The 26,069-nt window shown below is 38.2% G+C and overlaps 1 protein-coding gene across 2 annotated transcripts; it reads left to right on the top strand.

The window, feature by feature from the left end:
- RHOBTB1 (Rho related BTB domain containing 1) lies at window positions 1–26,069 on the top strand. Of its 2 annotated transcripts, XM_050898839.1 has the most exons (10): window positions 1–229; window positions 588–691; window positions 13,776–13,961; window positions 15,726–16,139; window positions 16,209–16,693; window positions 17,123–17,241; window positions 19,661–19,811; window positions 21,562–21,650; window positions 23,156–23,261; window positions 23,781–26,069. In XM_050898839.1, the coding sequence occupies exons 1-10, from the start codon at window positions 38–40 to the stop codon at window positions 23,948–23,950; spliced, it is 2,016 nt and encodes a 671-aa protein (XP_050754796.1). In that variant the 5' UTR covers window positions 1–37; the 3' UTR covers window positions 23,951–26,069. The 2 variants fall into 2 exon arrangements, with proteins under 2 accessions (XP_050754796.1, XP_050754795.1); XM_050898838.1 differs by having other exon boundaries at window positions 15,726–16,693.

The raw sequence follows: 26,069 nt of genomic DNA, 5'->3' as shown, positions 1-26,069 counted from the left end.
AAAACAAGTTTAACTGTCTTGTTACAGTTTTTGTTAAATGGACACTGACATGGACTACGAAAGACCCAACGTTGAAACTATCAAATGTGTGGTGGTTGGAGATAATGCAGTGGGAAAGACTCGTCTAATTTGTGCAAGAGCGTGCAATACAACCTTGACTCAGTATCAGCTGCTGGCAACTCACGTACCAACTGTCTGGGCCATTGATCAGTACCGTGTCTGCCAAGAGGTAAGGACTGCAGGTGTACAAAATATGGAGCACATGCTGTGAGTTGTACTATTATTTATTGGCAAGCCTTTCTTTGTCAGGATGCAGCAATGAGCTCACAAGTATTTTATGCGCGGTCTCTACAGCAGCCATGGTCTGATACGCATCTCCCCAAGTTTCTCATTCCAAAGCGATTTTTTTTTATCAAACCTATTCTTAGGAAGATGCGTATTCTGCCTATTTTATAAAATACAGCATTTGCTGAAAACTGTATGTGATAGACTCTTGGTCCAGTATGCTTTGGACCTTCTTACGGGGCGAATTAGAAATGTACTTGTTTGATGGAGGGAAAGAGAATGTTATGTGTGTTCTGTTCTAGGTCCTTGAACGCTCGAGAGATGTTGTGGATGAAGTGAGTGTTTCTCTCAGGCTGTGGGATACGTTTGGGGACCACCACAAAGACAGGCGCTTTGCTTATGGAAGGTAAATTGATCCAAGCAAAATTTTAAGTAGTACTTGTACAATTTTAGGGCAGAAAAAAATTGCAAATCTTAATTTTGAAAAGCAAAGACTTAAAAACAATCAAGGGTATGCATATTCCTGCCTACTGCAAAGAGGATTATCTGCTGCAAGGATTAAAAAGATATAAATATTTAAAAAGCAGCATAGTTTTACTACGCTACATTTCCTTGAACAGCCTGCTAAGCTGTTAACAATTGTTGTCCTATTTCGAATTTTAAACAACATTCCCCACAATAAGATTGTAGTTTTACAAAATTGAACATCAGCATTCCCTGCCTGTATAAGCAAAGTATGATGTAATTGCCTAACCAGCAACTAACAAGGAGAGATGTTGTCACTCTCACTCAATGAAATATTTATTTTGTTAAAGCCTGTGATGTTGAATGGGCAGCTAACCTCTTGAGAGCAGAGCCAAATTCATGAAAGGTGAGGCTCTTCTGTATTTTCTTAATTAAAGCTGAGGAAAGGAAAGGTTTTTCTTCTATAAATATCAAGGGTCTGCTAGTGAAATGATTAACCCTAGAAATTCTAAAAAAAAAAAAAAAAAAAAAAAAAAAGAATGTAATCTAGATTTTTCCAGCATGTATAGCTTCAGCATAGTTTCAACAAAGACCGCAGCCAGTGATAGTCTTTCTGTTTGTTTAACAGTAATTAGATCTGGCCTTCTGGCAGTACAGGCAGCAGAACAGCTGAGTAACAAGCGTTTGAATACACGTATAATGAGAACAGATTACCTGTATTGGGCAAATACTGAGCTGAAGATGGATTTTGGACAGATACTTTCATAGCTGACATTTGAGCGAGGTCTCAGTCCTCGCATTTTTTTTCACCTTCTTGAACATTTTCATACCTTTTTCATATCTGCTTCAGTCACTGCAGATGATAAAACTTCCGTAGACAGATATTTATTTTTTTTCCAGCTGGGAACACCCTTTGTAGTCTGTCCCAGCTTTGGATTCCATGTTGCCAAAATGTACTGTTTTACTCTTTTCCTTCTCTCTGTGCTACCTGATGAAACAAGTGACTTTGAAGGATGACGGTCTTTTCTATGCTCTACCCCTTGGAACCACTGGAGAGGGTTCTGTTGGTTGAATCCACCAGTTAAATTTTCTCACTGTAAAACTCTGTATGGCAGTTTGTACAAACCCTCCTTTGTATCCAGCACTGTGTTAGTTGTGTTTTCACAGAGTCATGAATTACCCTGAATTTTGTGTCAGGAGCTAAAGTAGCAACACATCTGGGCTACACAACCTGTACCATTTGTAAATAAGCTTTGTGAGTGAGGGAAGTTACTGACTTTAAGGTAATATTGACCTTAATATTTAGTGCTACTTGAGTATGTGAATAGATATTGTTTTACCTTTTGGCAGCATATGGACCCTACTTTGATAAATATGGGTGTAACTTAACATTTCCACTGACTGTTCCTCTGATGTGGCCTCCTGATATCCTGCAACAGATACTGTGTCACTGAGAAGATTACTAGAGATTAGGAGAACAGAATCAGGCATGTTCTGAGCTCTGATCCCACGTTTACTGACAGGACGGGAGAGGGGGGAAACAACATACTTAGATTCTAATCCTGCAAACGCCAAGGAGGACGTGAATAACTTGAGATCTCGTGGGATTAAACATATGAATCAGTGATTCATTTGTGATGTTAGCAGAACTGAACCTGTGTACAATCAGGTTTGCTATACCCTGATTAACTTAAAAAGGCTGTTCTGGAAACCTGCTGTTCTGTTAGTGGTTTTTCTGCAAGTCTGTTAATGCAGAAAGTAACTGGAAACTCTAAAGAAACTATTTTATAAATAGAATTTCAGTTGTAAAAATTCCTAATTGTAAGCACTGATTACATACTTCATTGTTTTGAAAGGTGTTAATGTTTCATTTAGAACCATTTGGTATTTTATCTATTTTAGCATTTTAAAAAGAGATTTCCAATATTGAATGTTCACATTTATAGGAAATTATTTTAAATCACCTCTGTACGTTGAACTACAGTCTACTCATAGCTAAGTCAAATCTTGCAGTACAGCGAAAGATGTATTTTATGCCAAACTGCTCAAGGCTACGCCTACAAGTGCCCCATGTTTCTGATTGTCTGAAGGATCATATAATAATATAACCCTTTGATTCCTTTCAAAATTTTTTTATGCATATGCCCCTTGTGCAGGGGAAGGCTTATTTCAGCCAAACACTCAGCCAAGACCTCTAATTGTCCTAAACGTGGTGTAACAAGAACCATCAGGTCATTAATTCACCTGCTCGTTGGAAAAGATTGTTCCATACAGTTTTACAAAATGTTACGTAAATAGATTATGCTAGAGATGACAGGGTGAACAGTTAATAGGACTTGCAGTAAAGATAAATCCTTCTTAATTCTTTATTTTTCACAGATAGAAACATGAAAGGAGAATGACAAAAGGAATGTGTTTTCCACTATTTTTGTGTGACAGAAAGAGAGAAGCATATTTGAATGCCACTGAGGATGGAATAGTTAATGTTTCTACTGCCATCCTTTAAAATGGGAGTATGGAGAGTGAGATCCAGCTTGCATTCTACTGTGTGGTGTTTAGTTTAATAATCACAATCCTCTGGGAGCTTTGGGAAACAGTTTCTGACAGCTTAAGGGAGGGAGGGGGATGTGGCTGGAGGGACTTGTGGAAATATTTGCTGCAGTTTATAGCATGACATGGTTTTTTTTCCTTAAACTAGAGGGTGTGCTTTAGTTCTAGAAGTATCCTGTTCAGTTCAGCTTAGGCACTATGTGTTGCCAAACAGTCATTTGTTGATATTGTCCCACAGGGTTTCATTTGATGCAAAATTACTCCAAAATGTTGTAAAATGACAATGTCTTTGTTATGGTTAGCGTATTGATTTCCAGCTCCTCGTCACCTCTTTGTTTAATAACAATCTAGTCTCAGTGCTATTGTATTCTCTAAGCCTGCAAATAAGGTGGGAACTTCATATAAAGCTCAAGTTGTTATTATGTACCGGTTTCCCTGGGAGGCACAAAATTGCATGTGTAAAGACAGGAAAACATCTTAATTTACATTTCGACTTGTCAGGATTCACTATCCTCTATCCTCATGTCCAATCTGGTTTTGAATGAGAGCGTCAACATATCATCGTGTTCAAACTAATTCTAAAAGCAAAATGGGAAGAGGACTGGCTTGCACTTTTTTTCCTTTTGCATCCTTTTCTTTCTTTTTTTTTTTTCAGGTAAACATGTTTGACTACAATTTTATTAATATCCTATGTATCCTGTTTTTTTATACATGCAGCTCTAGTATGTGTAAACATAAGCACAAACCTGCAAAGAGTTAATTCAGTCTCAATCAAATATTTATTCTCAATACCATGGATGTGGTTTGTCAGCTAATTCAGCCAGGATGATTTATTTACTTGCAACTTAAATACGAGCTGTAGACCAAACAAAATCTGTTCATACAGCATGGACAGAAAACAGCTTTTTCCTCATGACTTACAAATGTGAATGAGGCTTGCTGTGAGACTGCTGACAGAGCCTCTTAAAATATGTTTAGAGTATTTCCTCTGTTGTGAATGGATTTCATAAGCCTTGTGGGTATTGTATGTACACAGAGGAACACATACATTCATCTTTTTCTGTGTGATTACAATTCCCTTAACCAGTTACTTCAATGTAATTGAATCCATAGAAGTACACCTTCTGAATGCTGCTGAAAAGGGTCCATGAGAACAGCGGTTTATCACTGATATTTGAAGACTTCCACCGATTTCTTTAGGGTTGTTTTGTTTTCTGTTTCTTTTTCTTAAAGGACAGGGATGATGATTTTTCTGTAAAAACAAAACCCAGGTAGCTTTGATGTAAAATGGTATTTGCATTCAGCAAATTCAGTGAGATTAGGGTGAGGTGGGTGTCTTCACAGAGTTCCTTGGTTTGGCCTTTAGGTAGGTTAGTGCCCTCTGTCACTCACTGCCTGTGCCTACGCTGAGAATGGGCCAGCAGCTCCTCTCCTTTCTTCAGAGAAGGTCCAAGGATTCAGAACTGCTTTGAATGAAAGCCCACACTTTCCCCTGCAGTCTTGCTATCCTTGTTTTTATGTTACGATAATTCTGCACCTTCCATGTGCCTTACGAGCCATTTACTGGCGTGGGTTGGAGGGGATCATCAGAGATGTGTCTTCACAGCAGTAGCACTTAACAGACATAAGACAGTCTTTTGCTTTGTTAACAAAGAGTCAGCTGATGGGGGATCCAATTGTTTTCAGATGTCTCTCACCTTGGCTGCTTCCTTTTGCTATGTTTTGCTGCAACAAAAAGTGATATGCAGTATCTTCGAATCATCTTCAAATACCAAAATTTGTGAGCCTCCCCATCTACTTTACAGTGGTTTATAAGCTATTCAGGTTCTTCATCAAGCAATCCTGAAGAATTCCTGTAAAAAACATTTTTTTTATATTTGTTATGATTTTTTTTTCTTTCGCGCTTGAGTCAGATCAGCCCCAAGAAAGACAAGAATAAGCAGAGAGGTTTACAGAGAGATAGCTTTCTCAAGTAATTTTGTTCTGATATGGTGTGTGTATGCACTTCTTTTTCTTCTTTCATTATCTACATTAACATTTGAGGCTTTTTCACTCAGTCAATGGGAAAGTATATGCTTTGTATACTTAAACTGGTGAAATTAATGCAGATCTACTACTTTTCTTCTCTGCATCCCACCGTGGTTCCATATTGTGAGTAGAAAGAGGTTGCTGTGGAACTGCTGTTAGGAATCCTTCCTTCTTTAAAAAGGCATGGGCCAAATGACTGTTGGTGGGGTCTGAGGCTCAACTTGATGTATATGTAACCTGTCGATAATAGAGACGCACCTGTAATGTTTTAAGCCTTCCTTGACTAGAGTGAAAAAGTATGTATCAAATGTTATTTGTGGTGTTATGTAGTTTTCCATTTTTCCTTCTCTCCTAAGTCAGTGGCTGAGTGGCTGGGTGGAAAGGGGGCATTTGGGCTCTATTCTAAAAGACTGCAAGGCAACATCAAAATCTTTTGGAAATGCTAAACCTGGGAAGTGACTTTCCATCAAAATCTTGACCTTAGTGAATTATTTCTTTGTGAATAGGTGCTAGGTGGATTTCTTGAGCTGTTTTCTACTCCAAGGGTCTCAGGATCTCAGTCTGGATTTCCTCATACGTGTGTCAGAATATGAAAACCACTCTGCACAACCAGATATAACTGTTTTAAACTGAGTTCTTATCGATAACTTTGTGACATCGACTTGCCAGTTAAAATTTCTTGACGGTTTTTTTTAAATAAAAAAAAAGAGGAGGAGACTGGTTTTGGTGATAGCCCAAAGAAAGCAAAAAATATGAAAGTCCATATTTTCTCCCCAGAGAAAGAGATGCATCTAGCATGTTAATGTTCAGATTTATGTCTTCTGTGACTTCAGAAGTCACTCTCATACTGGATGCAAACCAAACCCTATCATTCTTTCATCTTCTCTGTTTTTTTACCTCCCTCTTTGTCTTGTCCCTGGCTTCCTATCTGTGTTCTTCATCAGTACTTATAAGGAATCATGCTTTTACTGAATTTTGGGACCTAGCTTTGGGTCTTCCTTTTTCTTTTTTTTTTTTTTCTTTTCCATCCTTACATCCCTCCCCTACTTTAGAAATAATTTTTTTCTTCTAAACATGTTGCTTCAAGTGATGTTTTAACTAAATCTCTTCTTCTCTTAAACTCATGGTTTTCTGATTGATCATTGGTTCCTGGGTTTTTTTAGAGGATGGGGACAGGAGTAAAGAAAGGGTTCATTTCTTCTTTCGTTTATTCTTCTGCAGTATCTTTGATGAAAGTTAGTTGGTTCTCTGTAGAGAGATAGCATGTAGTTCTCATCTGTAAGCTGCCTCCTTACAATAACAGAAAATAAGTTTGAAAAGCCCACCTTTCCGTATGTTTCTGGTTTCTCCATTGTTTTGTGAATCTATTTCTCATTTTATTTTCTGACTGCTGTCTGGAGACAGCAGTCAGCTGATATGTCTTACAAAAGCATTTTTAGCTATATTCTTATCAGTTCCTTTGCATGATATTGTGCATTTTGGTGTTTGCCCCGGGTTGATCAGATGTGTTGCAGCTAGCCCTGTACCTTCTCTTGCTCTAGCATTTTCTTTCATCCTTCTCCATTGATTTGGTGTTCAGGCTTTGTGTCTTACTTTTATAAACCCCGACTTTGCATGTGATACACAGAATATTTCAGTATTTCAGCCTCAATTAACTATCTCTAGAATTCTATTTATCATAGAATTTTTGTTCCTGTGTTAGAAATGCAGTAATCGAGATCTCTGCTCCAGGGAAGGGAAAAAGGCATGTATTGGTATGTTATCGTGGATGTGTATACTGCAAACATACCTGATTCCAAAGAGTTTTACTGAGTCTACTGGCAAAATTTGGCCCAGAATCATGCTAGGGTACCTTGCAGGCAGCCTGTTTCAACTGCAAAGTTCTATTTAGCACTAAGATGGAATCTTTCATATGTAAATGCTGAACCAGAATTATGGGTGAATTTACTTCTTATAGCCAGCAATAAAATGAACCAAATTCCAAGACTGTGTAAGCAGCCCTTTAAATTAAAAATAAAATTGTTTTCCTCGTGTTACATTGTTCCACATGACTTTGCCATTCTTTTTAGCACTATTGCTGGTCAGGTATTTTTACAATAAGAGTAGTTCTTACACATTTCTGCAATGGAAAATGAGATATGTTAACCATTCTTTGTGATATCAAAACATTTTTTGTCATTCTCTGTAAATGCACCACTGTTTTCCCATGAGTACCTCAAAGGAAACAGAAGAGATTTTAAAATGCTTAACATTTAAGAATGATGTATTTTTTGTAAGGAATGTATGGGAACACTCTTTCCACTTTTGAAGCACAGTCTTGAAATATGCAATTTTCTTAAAGGTAGCTTTATCTTCTTTTTATTACTGTTGTTTTCTACTAAAGATGACATTACAGAAATTTTAGAAATAGATCTGCATGCTACTCACCACAAAATCTGAATATATTTCAGGGCATTTTGACAGTTTCGCACATTACACCAGTACTTAAGAAGCTTCACTGCTGTCGGTAAAGTATAGAACTAATTGATTCTCCTGCTCACATCCAGGGCACTGCATGGTCTTGCCCTGCCTTACCTGGATATCTTCAGTTCTTCACATGCCAGGCACCCCCTGCATTTTACTTTTCCTAGCCTCTCATCTGTTTCGAGTGTGTGCACATAAGTCCTGTGTCTTCAGGTCATTTTGTTATCGTCACCAGTCACTTAATGAAGTTCTTCTCATTTCATGTGATGGCTGCAACTGCATTTACTAAAAACTGAGTCCACTTAGAACATTATCAGCCTTGCTTTTCTGCACTGTTTTTTTTTCAGGTCAGTGAGATGCATGCATGAAAAATGTTGCATAACTGAATGAATCTCTTTTTTCAAAATGTATCTGAATTGACATGGAGATGTAGCAGGATTTTGTTCAGCCATAAATGAGATTCTCAATTCTTAAGAGGGCCTTCTACTGCCTGAACCTACTGTGTTTTGGAACCTGGGAGCTGGTATTTGCACTCAGGCTGCTGCCCTACACAATCTTTCCTTTCAGATGGTTGAAGGACTATGCAGTTGGACAATAGAGATAGCTCTTGTCAAATTCTGGTCTCAAGTGGGATAAGTTCAACTGTGATGCAGGTCTCTGAGGAATCTTGGGAAAATTATGGGAAGTGTGTAAGGAAAAAAAATGAGGGCAGAAGAAGTAAAAGCAAAACAACTTTTTATTGATGAATAAGTGTCTAAGGATTAGCTGTTCTGGTAAAATCAAGAGAGTCTAACAATTTGGATGAACCTCTACCAAATTGTTTGCTCTGTAAAATTCTAATAGACTCCCTTACTTCAACCCTGCTTCTCAGAGAAAGCTGATATCTAAAAATAGGGAAAAATAAAGACTATAATAGGAGAATTCCACTGGGTTCCCCCCCAAGTCTATTCTTAAAGTTTGATTTGATTAAATATGTGCAACAGACTTCTTGTCAACCAAAATATAATTTGTCTATCCTTAAACTGATACTGTCAGATATAACTCTTGCGTCTCATTTACGCTCTCTGAAACAAAATACGTACTTTTGATTTGTCCTCTAGAAAGATAATAATATAGCATGGCAATACAGTTCAGTCTTCCTCCTTTTCCTCTTTCCCACTCCCTGTATTGATTTCTAGATCAGAGACATCTCCTCTTCACATTCTGTATTCCTCACAGCTTTATTTCTTCCCCTTTCCAAACCCAACAGTATTATTCTATGACTGTATGGCAAATGATACCCCTTACACATGACCAGCAATTCTTGCATGCAGCAGTTTTTCCCAGTAACTTGTAAATTATAAACTAGAGGGAACAACTTCTTCCTAGGTAATGCAGCGTGTACATTTCAGAAGGCAGCCTGTTTCTTTAATGAGACATAAACCCATGTTAGCGTATCTGCAGCCAGCACTACAGTTTGTAACTCTAGATTCAGATTATGAAACATTAAACTTTTAAACACACTTGCCATGGAATATATGAGATATCATTTAATATTGCTGTTTCCTTGAAGGTCTGTCTAAAATAAGAGTATTAGTGAAGATGGAAAATATGTAGCAGTTTCTTGTTGAGAGGTGGATCAGCAATGTGGTGTGTAGATACATCTGCAGTGCAGCTCATTACGCCAGCTCTGGAACACACATAGCATGTAAGCAGATGAGTCTTTCAAAATCTCAGTCCCAAACCAGTGGAGTGCTCTGTTACACAAAATGGCTCTAGTTAGAAAACATTAACTTCTCTGCTGCTTCTAACAGCTCCATCAGAAAAGCTTGTTACGTAGCTAATATACTGCTTTTTCTCCCCCACCTCACGAGTTTCTCATTGTAGTGATTGCAGAGTAACTTCCAGATGGTTACAATGGTTACCTGTAGCTTGACTACTGCTGAAGCCTGAGGTTGATAATTTAAAGTTGTCTTGTCTTTGTCAGTGCTATACTGCTGGCTTTTCAGCAGTGACTTGGACTGCTCTCTGTACATCTGATACAGTTCATAATTCACACACTAGGAGCTCAAAGGGTGGCAGCACACCGTGTGCTGATTCCTGCCAGAGATTTGGTTGTGTAGAGGGTTTCTTTTCATTCTCTGAAGTCTAAAAAGGGGTAGTTGCTTCCATCAAAAGTTCTTCTTATCCAAGTTTGGGAAAATATCGCTGAATGCATTGAGGTAATAGCTACGTTAGGTAGATGTATTGCTTCTCAGAATGGTGGTAAGGTTCTTTCTTTGCCCACAGGAGCCTCCTATAGGAAGTCCATAGCTATGTTTAGACCAAGCTGGGCTGACCTCAGGTGTGTATGTTTTGCATTAAGAATTACTTCTGCGGCTCCAAGGGGAGCATTTGAAGTGCTCTTACACTGCTCTTACGCTTTAATGAGAGACTCCAGTGCAGGAGTCTGGTCAGCCAGGAAGTGACAGACCTGTGAGTGGTGGTTGATTTGCCTACAGCTGAGAGAATCTGTTCCCCTTTTCCACCTGCCAAGTCCCACACATCTATGTTGTGTTCTCCCCTGTTTGGAGCCCCAGTGAGTAGAAAGAAACCTGTTTTCTTACATTGGTGATGCAGAGTGTTTCACTGGTGGTTGATCACATGCTAGAGCAAGTCACACAGAAGTTATGAGGTTTGGTGATACTTAAATATGTTCAGATGTTTCAAATACTAAGAGTAGATGATTCACAATTTCTTCTGATAAACCTATAAGCAGAACATAAAAATAGATGTTATGCATTTCCAACATGTACTACTGAATCTACAAGACAATGTGTTGGATATCCAAGCTACTGTTTCTCTTTGCTGAGTTATTTGTAATACTTACCTTTGTTTCTTGTGATACTTCAGTATCAAACATCAGTATATGCAGTAAGTGGAATCATACACTTTTGTTGTATTTAACAAAGGTGGATGCACACAGTGCCTTATCTATTACCCATCTCAATTGGATGGTGCTCTAGGAGGAATGTGATGGAGAAGTTCTAAAGCACTTTTTGTATTCAAGTCTGTGGAAGTGTTTCTTGAATCATTCCTGAATTTTACTGGGAAATGGTTATGAAATTTCTTTTTAGAAAAAAGCAGCTTGTATTTGTCAATATATTGCTGCAGAGAGAAAGAAGAAAGCAGAAGTAAACCTGATTCATCCTTTCTTGTTCTCCAAGTAACCAAACCGCACAAAAATGGCAATAAATTAGATTATCTTTTTTTAAAAATCCTATCCTTTTATGTTCCCTGAGAATATTAAAATAACATTGGTAAATTTTTAATGTTTGGGAAATATTAATGCATTATTTTAACCTGACAGGTTCTGGCTTTTATGAACAAATGTCAAACCAAACTTTATACTGAGGCGTTAGCAAGTTGTAAATGTGCCTTTAACATCAAAAGGAATTGTAGGTATTTTAATTAAAGTTTCCAAAGGACTGTTTTCCCCAAATGTTCACAGTCCTATGTAGACAGTTAATCTTCCTCATATATTACTGTCTCCAGTTTGTACTAATAGTGCAAATCATGCATATGACTTGAATGAAAACTTAATTTATTATGATAAGGTGGATGTATTTTGTGAGCTAGCAGACCCAGCTGTGGTGCTGGTTCAGCGTGTGAACTCTGTCACTACCCAGTGATTTCCCATCCGTCCTGTTTATGGCACAGGGCCGTTCAGTACAGCTCTCGGGATATTCATTTTATCGGGAAGTCCTGGTTTTAACACAGGATAAATAATACGCAAATCACTTTTTTTTTTTTACCTCTTTATTCTGTTTTTCACTTCATTCACAAAGCAGTAAGACTGAAATGTCCTGTTAGTGCAAAGCTATGTGTGTTGTGAGTTATGGGTAAAGAAACCAGCTTTCCCAGCTCAGTTTTATGGTTGCCCAGGGAAGGTCAGAGTTGCTCAAGAACCACATGCAGCTCTGGCAAAAATGTGAGACTCCCTTGGCAAGGGCTGTAATGCATGCAGGGCTGTGCTGGGGCCAGTCTGCTGGACAGTGTGGGCCTGTCCTGTCCAAGGAAACAGATCATCACTGGCTCTTCTCAGGAGCCCACGTCTGTGGCCAGCCCAGCATCAGTCAGCAGCAGCACCATGGGGGAGCTGTTGTCATCTCCTGCCTGTGAACTCCTGCTGGAGCTCTGTTTCCTTTTGGTTTTCTGAGAGATGTGATGAGTGTCTTGTGGTTTGTAGAGTCAAGAGGGTTGGATACTTGTGACTGCAATTACTTGGCTTAGGTGTTAATTTCTGAAGGACACAAGACAGTCTGTCTAAGATGCTTAGTCGTAGTTAGGACCAGCCAGACAGCCAATGCTTCCTGCTCCGGCAGTCCTGATGATCTTGAATTAAATAACAATTGACCAGATTAGAATATGTGTAACACAAATTTTTTTATCTTAGCTGTACATTGATTTCTCCTTTCTGGGAGCTAAGCAAATGTCTGCTGGGGCCTAGGTTTTACTCTTATGTGACCTTGAATAGAGCAAGTTTAAGTTTAAAGGGTGTTTGCCTCAGTTATATAGAAGACCAGTATATTAGCTGTTTCAGCTATTTAGTACTTTGCTATTTAGTAGATAGCTTTCCAGTTTGAAAAGGCTTTGTTTTTAGATATGACAGATGTGTTGCAGTTTATATAAGATACAAACTTGGAGCAGGAGCATTTCTCTTGCGTTAAATTTATGCTCACAGCGGTACCCGTATTGTATGTAGCTATCTTTAGAAACGGTCTTGCTGGATGTATCTGTGCTCTCAGTGAAATATAGAAAGCAGCAGTACTGAGGAGGTATTTCATTATTTAAAAGGTGAATGTTAAGATTCACTGCTGCTGCTTTATACATTACACAAACTGCAGACACAACACATTTGTGCTAAATTAAAGAATAATAGAAGTGAGATAGACATGGTATTGCTGAGCTTATCCTGCTGACGATTCTGTAGCAATAGGTTGCCTCCTCAAAATGTCCCTTCCCCTCAATTTTTCTCAAGAGTTTCAATTCAACTTTTTTTCTTCTTTTCTTTTTTTCCCATGAGAGACCCAAGAGCTTGAGAACTGCTTTGTAACATCCCATCCCAGTTTATGAATAATGAAATTGCCCCAAGTTAGGAATGCCCTGAGACAAGTATTCGAGCATTTCTCTGCCTTAGGGTGGTAGCTCTGACAAGAGTTAAGTGGTGGTTTAGAGGATGAACTGTCAACCTTAATCCTCATACTTACCATTTATAAAGCAAGTTCATTTAGTGATGTTCTTTTTGTTTTCTTAAAACCTTTAAGTCCTGCAAATATTGTCATGCTTACTCTGATTTAAGCCACTGTCCTATTCTACACTTTACTGACCTTATTTTCATTGTAACGTTTATTTTTGCTTATATTGTAGACGTGGTCGTTCTGCAGTAATTTGCCCTTCTAACAGGTTATTTATTAAAGATGTTAGAGAATTGCTGTGCAAAGTGCATTGCAAAGGAGACCAGCTCAGTATCTAAAACGGCGCAGTAAAGGTATTTCTCCATGACAAGTTCAGAAGTGATCTGTGTCTGCCTGTTCTGAAGTTTTGCATAACTCCTTTCTAATTCCGAAACACCAATGATCTTTGAATTGCAATTTAGGTGTCCAGTCGGCAGAATTATTTCTTGAGCAATGACAGCCTGTGAATAACTGTAGTGTAAAAGTAGGGAATGGCAAGCCCTACCTCTCTTCTTAGCGCTCTGTTCATATCTGCAGGGATCATCTTTCAGCATAGAGGGGCAGTGCTTCCTAGGTATGTGGCTTTGTGCTCCCATGCTTTTGCAGTGAAATGTGTAGCTTCTATCAAACCTCTGCACGAACCACATGTATTCTGACATCTGGGTGTCAGCGCATTTTTCAAAGTGTAGAGTGGAGTAGCTTTAAGCTAGAGTGATGAAAATAGGTGAAGCTGCAGTGGAAAGCATGTTTGTTGGGTTTTAATTGGATATTTTCTTGTTGCCTTTCTAGGTCTGATGTAGTTGTTCTGTGCTTTTCGATTGCTAATCCTAATTCCCTGAATCATGTGAAAACGATGTGGTATCAAGAAATCAAGCACTTCTGTCCTCGCACACCTGTCATTCTGGTGGGCTGCCAACTAGATCTCCGCTATGCAGATCTTGAGGCTGTTAACAGAGCCAGACGGCCTTTGGCAAGGTAAAGTTTAAACAAAAATAAGAATTAAAAAAAAAATCGCCTTGGTAATCAGGTACAGTACTTTCAAAAGAGAAATGATAGAGCCTAGTTTCCTTTTTTTGTAAAATAAGATAATATATGTGCTTTCTTCTTTTTAATTCTGTTGTCTCAGTTGGTTAGTTCTTTAACACACACAGTTATTATATGTTTCCCACAATATTTTTGCACATTGGACGTCTAAACTTGTTTGGGTGCCTGAACACTATGATAATATAGAGATAATAATGATTACTGGAGGTTTTCATATATGGCTTTTTCCATCTGAACATGTGTATCATGTCCTACCCTGTCACTACTGTCAGGTACTGTTTTAAACTGACAGATTCTACTCAAGTTTTCTTAATTCTCAATTATTTTTTTGTAAATGTAATCCTAGATCATGGCAGAAAATAAAGTGGTTGCAAATTAAATTTTTTAAAGTTCTGAGATTAAAAGAGAGTTTGGGGTCATTCTGGAGAAGCTTTGTTTTTCCCAGATTCAAAAGACAAGCATTCACATGTTTGGGCAAAACAATCCCACAATTACCTGCTCACTTCTAATTTCTTCATTTTATGTGAATTTGAATGAGACCAGATTCATGGAAATAATATCCATGATCATGTAATTAAAGATTGTATTGTAACAAATTTCCGTAAAGGGATTGAATTAATATTTCATGGGCTCTTAGAAAACTTTGCATTGCATTGCGTTCGAATTCTTGACTCGGCAATATGATTTTCATAGGTTGGTTTGTTTATTAAACGTTTCTCCATTGTGTGGGTGGGGTGGGCCTTTTGGTTGACTCTTTAAAAGGAAATGTTTTTTCAAAATTCAAAGTCCTCCTTCTGCCCTAGTCCTTCATTCTGATTTCACCATTAATAAAGTTTGAATCAGTACTCTGCATGTCTAGCACAGACTTCTGCCACCTGAGCTGATTACTAGCTGGTGACTAAAGCAAGCTGTTGTCTGGAGTGCATTAAGTCTGTGCCAGCTTGTGTCTGCCCAATATGGTATGCTCAGAGAACACACTGTTGGGTCATGTCTTCTGATGAGATGATTTTTTTTGTTGGGAAAATGGATCCTAGCCCAGACTTTTTTCTTGTTTGTTTACCCTACGTCATGTACTAGAGCTGCTCTGCTCTGGAAATTCATGAGTTCCCGCATAAGGCTTCTACAGCCAAAACAGGCCTCTCTTGAAGTGTGTGTTCAGTTACACTTTTGTCACAGGCTACTATGATTTTCTTTAAAAAGCATAAGCTTAAGAAATATTTCTCATTTCATATTTAGCTATATTTGTGGCATTTCTGTGTCATGAGAATTTCCATTTGAGTTTAAATGATGGATGCAAAGAAAGATACTGACAGAATATCTGAGTAGAAAGGGATGTTAGGAACTTTTTTAAATAATGAATGTTCTCAAGCATCCTATCAACATTTTTTGCAGTAAATTTCCCTTTAACAGAGAGAAGGCTTGCTCCATTTTGTGCAAATGATTTCTACATATTTTTAGTAACATTGCAAAGACACCACCAAACTTAAACAAAATTACAAGTATGTGCTATTCTAAAACTCTCTGGCATCATGGTTGTAGATTCCCAAAGCTCTTTGTAGGCTTTCTATTTTGTTTCATTTGAATGATAGTTATCTCAGAATAGGTGCTGAGACATTTTGTAAAATTCTATGCTTTCTGGAGTAACTTTGTGATGATTGTTGTGTGTGAGAAGGTTTATTTTTTGTTTAACCCTAGGCCGATAAAAAGAGGAGACATTTTGCCACCAGAAAGAGGCAGAGAGGTTGCCAAGGAACTTGGGATACCATACTATGAAACCAGTGTATTTGACCAGTTTGGGATTAAAGATGTGTTTGACAATGCAATTAGAGCTGCCCTGATCTCCAGAAGACACCTGCAGTTCTGGAAATCTCATTTGAAGAAGGTCCAAAAACCTTTGCTTCAGGCTCCATTCCTACCTCCAAAAGCCCCTCCTCCGGTTATCAAAATTCCTGAGTGTCCCGTACCGAGCATGAATGAAGCCGGATATTTATTGGACAGGCCACTGTGTGCAGATGTTATGTTTGTTCTCCAGGAGCAGGACTACATTTTTGCTCACAAGATTTACCTAGCTACCTCCTCTTCAAAGTTTTATGATCTTTTCTTAACAGAATGTGAGGAAAGTGCAGACTTGGATGAAACACAGTGTAATAAAGAACATACAAATAAGGATGTTCTGACAAATCACCTTGAGACAAATGGTGACAGTGATGAGACATCCTTGAAATCTGCTGATCTTAAAATTCCCCCACCAGAAAGTACTGACTCTTTAAACATGCTAGAACCCGAACCTGGTGAAACAAATTCTGTAGCAAGACCTCTGTCATCCTGGGGTAAGGGGTTTGTTAGTGTGCACAAGGAAATGCAAGTCAATCCTGTCTCGAATAGGATGTGTCCTGTAACTGTGGTAAAAATGGATTCATCTGTGCAGGCCGGACCTTTTAAAACTGTTTTGCAGTTTTTATACACAGGGCAACTGGATGAAAATGAAAAAGATCTCACAAGACTGGCTCAGATTGCTGAAATCTTGGAAGTATTTGATTTGCGAATGATGGTGGAGAATATTATGAATAAAGAAGCCTTCATGAATCAAGAGATTACTAAAGCATTTCATGTCAGAAAAGCTAATCGGATAAAAGAGTGCCTTTGCAAAGGGACATTTTCTGGTAAGTAAATACATGCTTTAACAAGAAAAGCACTAATTCTTTTCACATTCATGTTACTGTCGCTTCACAGACTTCAAAAACTGTGACGGCTTACATTGTTCCGAGAGGAGGGGTGAGCCCAATATTATAGTGTTATAGTACTGGCCAACTGTTCCAACCTGGGATTCTGCAGTTTAATTCTCAAAATCTACACACGAGCTTTTAAATAAGTTACCCAATTTTCCAAAGTGTTGAACATCCAATATCCCCCTTTTAAGTGAGGCTTTTCATTAAGGTATATAAAACGCTAGAGTTATCTTCAGGGTGGAGGTCATGGGAAGTGAAAGAAGTCCTTGGTTAGCAATGTGCAAGTGAAACATACATTCTTGAGAGACAGTTTCACTTTAAATGCAGACTTGCAGCATGCCTGTTTCTTTGTTCCCATGGCAGATGTGACATTTAAATTGGACGACGGAACCATAAATGCCCACAAGCCACTGCTGATCTGTAGCTGTGAATGGATGTCTGCTATGTTTGGAGGATCATTTATTGAAAGCTCCAACAGTGAGGTATTTGTCCATTTTTGTCCATTTTGCTCATAATGTCTGATGGATTTAGGGTGATGGAAGCATCATTCTGTATGTATTTGAAAGGTTGCAGTAATCCCTGGAATGATTCTTTATTCTTCCCTTGCAGACCTGGGATGCTTTTCTTCTTAAGGCATTAAATTAGGATGCCTAGGAGGATAACATATTTTCTGCAAGGCGTGAGACTTCCTCCAATGCTGGAGCATGTGTTTAAACCTGAAATCCTTTAAAATATTAAATATGGGGGGAAAAAAATTAAGTATGAATTTGTGAATTTCTTTAAGTTGTAAAGTTGTGTGAATATGTATTTATACAATTAGAAGCATTACAAAGAATACTTGAGGCAGGGGCATTGATGAAGGAATTAAAGGGAAAAAAGGGTTAAAGAACATGGAGTGTTAAACTAGAAAAGGGAGCTGGCTTCACACTACTTCAGTAGAAACTAAGCTCAGATTCTCTAGTGCGTCAGCTCATCCTCTTGAGTAAAGCAGGTATGAAATACAGTATAAAAGATCTCAATGCTTTGAGTTAAGATTTTGCAACAGAAGCCTTGTACTTTCAGGTGCCTTCACGGTCTGTTTTTCAAATTCTAAACACTGCTGATATTTTTTTCTTGTGTCTTATCCATACCCAGGTTTTGATTTTTGTTTTGATTTTTGTTTTGATTTTCTTGTTCCTTTCCATACTTATGGGTCTTGCTCATAAGAAAAGTTCAAGTTTTTTGTGTTTAATATTCTGGAAGATTGTGTTCTACTTAGATTTTTCTTGCTTCTTCTAATACAGCTGTAAACATAATTCCTTTCCCAGAGGCATGCTCAACAAGTGGTTCATTAAAAATACATAGTTTGATTCTAGTAAGCAACATTTGGCAATGAAGAATATACATTTATTTTCTTCCAGCCTATTTTTAATTATTAACTTAAGAGTCTTAGCTCATCTTTCCAATTTAAAATATTTAGCTTCCATTTTGTGGAGTTTAAAGCATTCAGTAATGCTTTTGAAAGTTTTAAAATATAGGTAGATATGAATTGAATGGTTTCCTTTGGTTTACAAAAAATAAAACCATCTACTTTTTACTTATTACTTTTTCTGTGTTTGGGACAGATTTTATAAACTCATTCACTGAATTTACTGTTCTCTGCACTAACAAAAATATATTAATAATGAATGAGTTTCACAACTAGCTCCTCTTACTTGGAGAACTGAGCTACTTCCCAGAGTGGCTGATATGCATAAGAGGTTCGTGCTTTAGCACTAACAGATCTGGGTTTGAATCCCACCCATCCAGGCAGAGCTGAAAGAAAAATTCACAAGCCCCCAAAGGTTAACAACCAGCTACGTGACAACGATTAACCTCCTTCTAGCAGGAAGTACGTACTGACTGCTTCCAAGCAGTCAGATTAAGTTGCATGTACATTTAGTTCCTCATCATAATTTTATTATTATTTTTCTGCTCTGCCATTTTTTTTTACTGCAAGTTCTTCAGAATACCAGAGTGCCTTCTTCAGTGCCAGCATCTCTTTCTTGAGTTATGAAGATGTACATTACAAACTGCTGATTAACGGGATCGACTAGCTTGTGTATTGGAAGCAGACTTACCTGCCGCAACCTTGAGCCCCGCAAGAATCAGTTTTACCCTGTTCTTTGGAGGTGTGATCATGTGTGCAAACTGTAGTTGAGAAGATACAGTGATAGGTTACAGTGAGGCTTTCTAACTCTCCTTCCTCTTCTTTTAGGCTTCACTGCAGTGCAATGGAATTAGGGTTGTGCTGGCGAGAAATTAGATAGCTTTTGTCCTAGTCTTGGTAGTTTCATTATGTGGTGGTTACACTAATCACACGTGTGTGGCAGAAATGGTTTACGTTTTCTTTGCCTCATTTCTTCAGTTCTCAGTCCCTTCCCAACTATCATTTACTTGGATAATTTGGTTATTTATAAACAGGCTGAGAGGGGTGGGTTTTTTCTATCCTTTGGCTTCTGTTATTCTCAGAATCCCCAGAATATCCTTTGCCAGGAGCAGATAGATTACATTCCTCAAGAAGTCTGCCAAGGGAGGTTTGGCATGGGAAGAGCTTAGTGGCTTTTATGTATCCCACATAGCTGTCCATTTGCAGGCTAGAAAGCATTGAACAGATTCACTGTTTGATGTGGATCCAATTCCAGCAAGTTGGTACCGAGTTGCTTGTACGTAAGCTGCCAAAGGATCTGACTCTGGAGGTATGCTTACCTGTTGGCAGCTTCTTGAACTTTAATGGGAAATTTCTGTTTTGAAAAATGTTTTCCCTGCATTTCTAAAATGACTTGAAAAGAGACAGTCCAGCAAAGTGACAGAAGTGAAATATGGCCTCTATATGAACATTCCTGAATTATTAGAGACTCTTTTCTTAAATATCTTTTCCAGGTAGTTCTTCCCAACATAAACAAGACTTCCATGCAAGCAGTTTTAGATTACTTGTATACCAAGCAACTGTCCTCTAGTCAGGAACTGGACACACTTGAGTTAATTGCATTGGCAAATAGGTTTTGCCTTCCTCACCTGGTTGCGCTAGCAGGTAAGATTTTGTGGCCTTGTTCAATGCAGTGTCTTCTGCAATGGCTGAAACATGTTTTAATGGTTTTGGAACGCACAGGATTTTCTCAAGTGTCAGGGAAATTTTTTTTTTTTTTTTTTCTGAAAGGGATATTGTAATACAAATTGATATTTTCACTTAGAAAAATGTATTTGCCTTTCTCTTGCCTTTTTTAGTTTTGTGCTAAACGAGCTCAGAACAGTGAAGTATTCTGTGCTTTAAAAACAGAGAGAGTAAACCTTCTCTTTAGCATTTATAATAATGTCTGTGGTTCGTAATATCCGTTCTGTTGTTGCTAATTTACCTGAAAACAGGATGGACCCCAGGCTTTCCATTACGTAATGAATGAAGTGCTCTATTGTACATTTCTGTTCGAAGAGAGTAACTGAGCCAATTCAAAATTGATCTAGATGATCTTTTTTTTAGAAATGCTGTCTGGATCCCTTTTCACTGCCTAGATGGGAATTGGATGTTTTGGTACATACATGGGGATTCAACCCTCATTTCAGGAAGAAAAACTTTTCAATCACATATTTAGGGAAAAATTACAGGATAGGATACTACTTAGTTTTAAAATTAAATCCATACACACCCCAGACCTCCAGGGTTGGTTTGGGGTTTTTTTGTTTATTTGTTTGTCTCTATGTATGTAACTTGGCATTGTTCTGAAGACATGGCCAAGGCCAAAACTCAGAGACAGATGAAGCAAAGCTACATATATTTACAGGCCAATATTTAGGCAAAATTTAATCACATACCAAATCCTAGCTCTCCTGCAGTTGTGCGTCAGGACTGTGTACCTTGTCTTCACTGGTTCTGACAGACCAAGTCTTTATTGCCTGATTTTATACGCACATTTTAACTGAAGTCTTGGTTATTTTTTAAGTAGTTGCAGCATAAACATACATATAGTATTAAGAATATTTCATTCCATTTAATTCTTGATGAAATAATTTTGAGTCCAAAGGCTACTGCCAACAACTGAACCCAGTGGAATCAAATCAGCTGACAACATTTCCCAAAAAACACTCACACCTCTAAGATTCTAGGAAATGGTTCTAGGAAAAGGAGACTCTTGAACTGAAGTGACTTTTGCGAGCACTGGTCAGCCTTCATCTGGATCCCTAGGAACGACTGATCTGAGACCCTGAAGAGGGCCTGAAGTGTACTTTTCTGTATCAGTGCTGTGGGTATACTCATTAATAAATCCACAATGCAATGGCAAGTGGACTGTTGCCTGAAAACTTGGCTATTGCTTTTGGATTACCCAAAAGAGACAGCTGATCCATATTTCTAATTTATATTGAATATGGCACCCATCCATTCTGCCAGAAAGAGACTAGTGGCTGCTGAAATTTGTCCTTCTATAAGTGGTTATTAACTGCAGGCTCGCTTTCTGTAAGAAAGAGGTAAGAATTGTGTGTGAAACCAGAAATAGATAGTTTGGGTTGAGGCAGAGGGGCAAATGCTCATATGGACTGTGCTCCACTGGAGCAAGACAGTTTGTACCTGTAATGCAGAATCTCCAGCCACAACTCTAAAGGCCAGAATTTGACTTCACCCAGATCTGAAGTTGCTCAGGATACCTGGGTGAATGTGCCACTTGCATAATGCTAGAGTTAACACTAGGAGGAGGAAGGACATGCCTTCTTGATTCTTTGTTACCTGTGAATGATCTGACCTTGGTATGTGACCATTTCCCATGTGAGTGATGAGTTTTCTCCTCTGACAGAACATCATGCAGTACAAGAGCTGACAAAAGCCTCGATGAGTGGTATTGCAATAGATGGAGAAGTACTATCCTATTTGGAATTGGCACAGGTCAGTGTGCACTGTTTTTTAAAGATATTCTGGCCAACTACAGGACTTGCTTTTAGCATCTTACTGGTTCTAAGCATTGCTTCTAAGTGGCTCAGTCTGCAGTTCTGAGAGTGACTGACAATAAAACTTAGTTTTATCTTCTATTTTAAAGAAGGTTTTTCCGTTAGTTCAAAGGTGAAACATCTATTTAAATAATCTCGGAGGAGTTGTCTTTCAAATATATATTTTAGTTTTTCTTGATTGTGGAGCTTCCAAGTTCCACGTTCTCATGGCCATGCTTCAGTAACATGAAATGCAATGTAATGAAGCTGTTCAGCTTTGTAATAGTGACTGATTCTTGGGTTACTTTCAATTCAGTTCTTGTAGATATAGTTAGACCTGTATTGCAAAGGCAACATTTGTTGTATTCTTAGGCCTGACACTTAGGCTGGCTACTCAGAGCCAGTCATCTGATAGTTCAGAGTGAGTGCAAATCCTACTACTTTATGTTCAAACATGTTTCAATGTTTCTTGAGTCCCGGAAACCATGAAAAGAGAGAACCCCAGCTCACAGTTAAACTGCACACCTCTGTTTTCCAAAAGGAGTGATACAGCAGTCTCCCAGATACAGTAGTACAAGCTAAAATACTTTTAAAATTTTATTTTTCTTGATTTCACACTAATGATGAGTCTGGCTGCAGCTTGGCTTAAAGTCTGGGGTTTAAGTAGCACTGAAATACAGCACAAGCTGGCCACCATGCAAGATTTCCTGCAGCTGCTTTCAAGTGCCTCTCTTGCAATACCTATAATGCTGTTGCAAAACCAGGACTGAACCCCTTCCAAGAAAAGGCAGCTCGCTTCACTTAATTTTGATTTTATGAAGGGTATTTTTGCTTTTTTTTTCTCCTGGTTGAAGACAGAAGTAATGTGTTTAATTCCTGTTAGGATATCCTCTGTGGCCAGTACCTACATCAATATGATGTGTTTATAACCCAAGATCATAGTAGACAGTCAGAATGCCAAAATAGATACACATGCGATAGAATTTGACTTGCCTTACAGCTGTGCTTCCTTACGACCACAGGAAGCTTGTACAAGATTTTGTTTTGAGCTTTCAGTAATACTTGATTTCTGTCAACGAGCATGGTGTTCCAGGGAGTTGCTTCAGAGCAGGGTTTGCAGTAACTGATAGGGATATATGACTGGTACCATCATACCAGAAAATTCAGGTCCAGCATGCCTTGGGTTCAGATCCTGTGTGGGACTGAATGCAGTTTGCCAGATACTGTGCATGCTAAGTACCTATTCATGAGCCTTTTGGGCCACTGGTTGTTCCAGCAGAATTGTGCAACAAGGTCTAGGGCATCTAGAGGCCACTTCAGCCTCAAAAGCTCCCCTGTATGCTTGGGTGAGTGCTGCCAGATACAATCCGCTGGGGACCATTCTAGCTTTAGTTGTTAATTTGGGCTGCAAAATGAATGATAACCTCAGGAAACAGAATAAGCTCTTTTTTTTTTTCTTTACAGTTTCACAATGCTAACCAGCTGGCAGCTTGGTGCTTGCACTACATCTGCACCAATTACAACAGCGTTTGCTCCAAATTCCGCAAGGAAATCAAAGCTAAATCTTCAGGTATGGGCAACTTTTCCTCCCCAGTTTTCATGACGTTTCCCCTTCTTTCTCCCCACCCAGTTGATTAAACATGAAGAGAAAGATGAGCTCAGATAGCTAAGCCGTGAGACTGAACCTCTGCACTATCTTGAGTAGCATTCATAAATTCTTATCTGTAAAGAAAGGTCATAATCATTAGCCTGATTCCTGGGCAAGCATTATGTTCTTTACCTATTTCAGTGATGCTAAAAGTAACAGAGCTATTGTCAGGCTCCACAATGAAAAATACACTCTGTGAAGGGCTTGCTTTTTTACACTCTTTGGTGGACTAAGGCATCTTGAGCGTAACCACTTTCAAAGTCTTTTCACACTGTAAGTAAGGCATATGAGGAAACGGGGTGAATCCCCGATAAGCCAGCTAATGTAGAGACTGGATAAATGATTAGCTGCATAGCTTTTCGCAGACACTCAAGACATTTCTGGGATTTGTGTACCTTATTGGCTTGTTTGGGGGCTTTTTGATTGTTTCTTTTTAATCAGATAATCAAGAATATTTTGAGAGGCATCGGTGGCCGCCTGTGTGGTATTTAAAGGAAGAAGACCACTACCAACGAGTTAAAAAAGAAAGAGAAAAGGAAGATGTTGCACTGAATAAACACCATTCAAAGCGGAAGTGGTGCTTCTGGAATTCCTCTGCTGTAGTTGCCTGAACAAAGCAAATGAGTGGAAATCCATAGCCAGTGTCAGAAATTAGTCTTATTGTTAGAAATAAGATGTAGTTCCGGTTTTCAGGAAACTTTGTTCCATGTGTGCATTTATTATTGCTAGGGTCAAAAGCACAAGCTCACTGAAAGTGAGCCTGGAACAGCTCCTCGAAGTCATATGTGTATTTTTGGCTAGTAAGCAGATAACTGTCTACCATTATTACATTTCTTTTTATAAAAAAAAAAAAAAATCCAACGTTAATGTTTCAATCTCCAATTGGGAAATATTTTTATACTGTCTGGTGTATTTTGTTCAGATAAAATTCTGGATACTGTTTTATTTTACGGACCACAAAATAACCATGTAGCAGCTTTGTAATTAGATTTTAACTATTTTTACTATGCGAGTACAGTGAAGTAGACAATCTTCAGTCATAAGAGACCGCTTTTAGAGTATCTCATAAAAAGTCATTTTAGGAAAAGATCTAGTTGCCTAGTATAGGTTGTCTTTTTTAAACTAAGTACTGTGCACTGGTAATATAATTAGATGGTTATTTCCCCTTTCTAAAGTAAAGGGTTAGAATAAGATCCAATAACTGCAAGATACAGAGTGCTTGATCTTTGCTCAGCTGAATAATAGGCAATTACCTGTTCAACTGCAGGCAAATGTATTTCTAATATTTGCCATGTAAGTGCAAATACTTATGACTATGTGGGCCATGTGAAATCTAGTGATTCTAAGTATTCAGAGGTTTTATATGTCTAGATCAGAGAGGATATTTCTAAAATCATTTAGAAGGGCTTATTAATTTATATCCTTATACAAGTATGGATCTGAATGCAAAAAGCAGTTACACTGCTTGCATTTGAATTACTGCATGGCAGTTACCTTGTTCTGTGGGATCTTAACCATGCAGCCATTCCTCATGCCGAATTCTTTTTTGCTTCAGTGCAAGCAAATGAAAGGGCTGCAAAAACAAGTAGGAGTTATCTAGTGTTACAGCATTTTGTAAATGAAGAAGGGTCTTCACACACAAGATCACTTCAGTTTGATCCAAATTCTTTTATAGCTTTTCCCAGGTAGAACTCAAAATGTTAGGTTATTTTTGAGTAGATGATATATTTCCCCTGGAAGTAGGTATTCCCAGAAAGCTGGGGGCAAAATGACAGCAGAAAGGCAGGAATTCTGCACAAATGGTGCAAGAAAAGAAAAAGCCTCCAGTGTTTTCAAATAGCCTGTGTGTTTATGACTTTTTATCAACCATTACTCTAAAGCTGCAGTGTTACACTAGATTACATAAGGATAAGAGCATTTTTTAAAAGACCAAAACTAAAATACATAGACTGTAGAACATACACATGCAACCCTGTACAGTATCTCAGGCACAATTCTGTAACCAAGGTAGTATTGTGTATTAGGTTTGTTAACATTGTTTTGTGCTGGCAGCTCAGCATACCAATGTGAAAAGCTGTTTGTTTGTTTGTGGTTTTTTCTGTATTCAAAGGCAAGGCAGTACAGTCAAACCCCAGTACTGTAGGTCAGGAAAGGCTTTGGACTGAAAGCCATATACACCTCTACATATTTGCATTCTGAATGGACTAATTCTTGGCAGATGCTACCACAGGATGGTAGAAGCCACCCAGCATGGAAACAGATGCTGCTCTACAAACTTTTATAAGGAAAGCAAGTGACAGATTCCTACCCCTATAAGATTCATCACCGTACGGTGATAAAGAAGGGCTATAAATGATGGTTGCAAATATGTCTCCTTAATTCTTGGTCAGTGATAATGTATAGTGTGGAGGAGAAAAATGAATGAGAGAAGGTGTGTTAAGACTAAGATGAGATAAATATCTGTTGTCATAAAATGTTAACCAGTCACATTTTAAGTAAGTATTGCTACTAGGTTTTATACAACCAAAGCTACTGTATGATTGTAATCTTGCCAAACTGTAATGGATATATAAATGAACCTGAGGTATATGCAATAATATCCAATTGTTCTAGTTATCAGCTACTATAACCAAGTGGCTGGTTCATTTGGTTAATGCTGTCTATGGCCTTTAATCTTGGTGGTTATTTTGTGTTTTTTATTTTGGAAAAAAAAAGTCAATAAAACTGTTT

The sequence above is a fragment of the Gymnogyps californianus genome, chromosome 6, assembly GCF_018139145.2.
Source record: "Gymnogyps californianus isolate 813 chromosome 6, ASM1813914v2, whole genome shotgun sequence".
NCBI lineage: Eukaryota > Metazoa > Chordata > Aves > Accipitriformes > Cathartidae > Gymnogyps > Gymnogyps californianus.
This window is presented reverse-complemented; position numbering and strand designations above follow the sequence as displayed.

Excerpts from the sequence above, each read along its gene's own strand:
- RHOBTB1 (XM_050898838.1), top strand. The coding sequence starts at position 38 with ATGGACACTGACATGGACTACGAAAGACCCAACGTTGAAACTATCAAA. Across the intron at positions 19,812-21,561 it reads TCACCTGGTTGCGCTAGCAG|AACATCATGCAGTACAAGAG; the intron begins GTAAGATTTTGT and ends CTCCTCTGACAG. Across the intron at positions 23,262-23,780 it reads AATCAAAGCTAAATCTTCAG|ATAATCAAGAATATTTTGAG; the intron begins GTATGGGCAACT and ends CTTTTTAATCAG.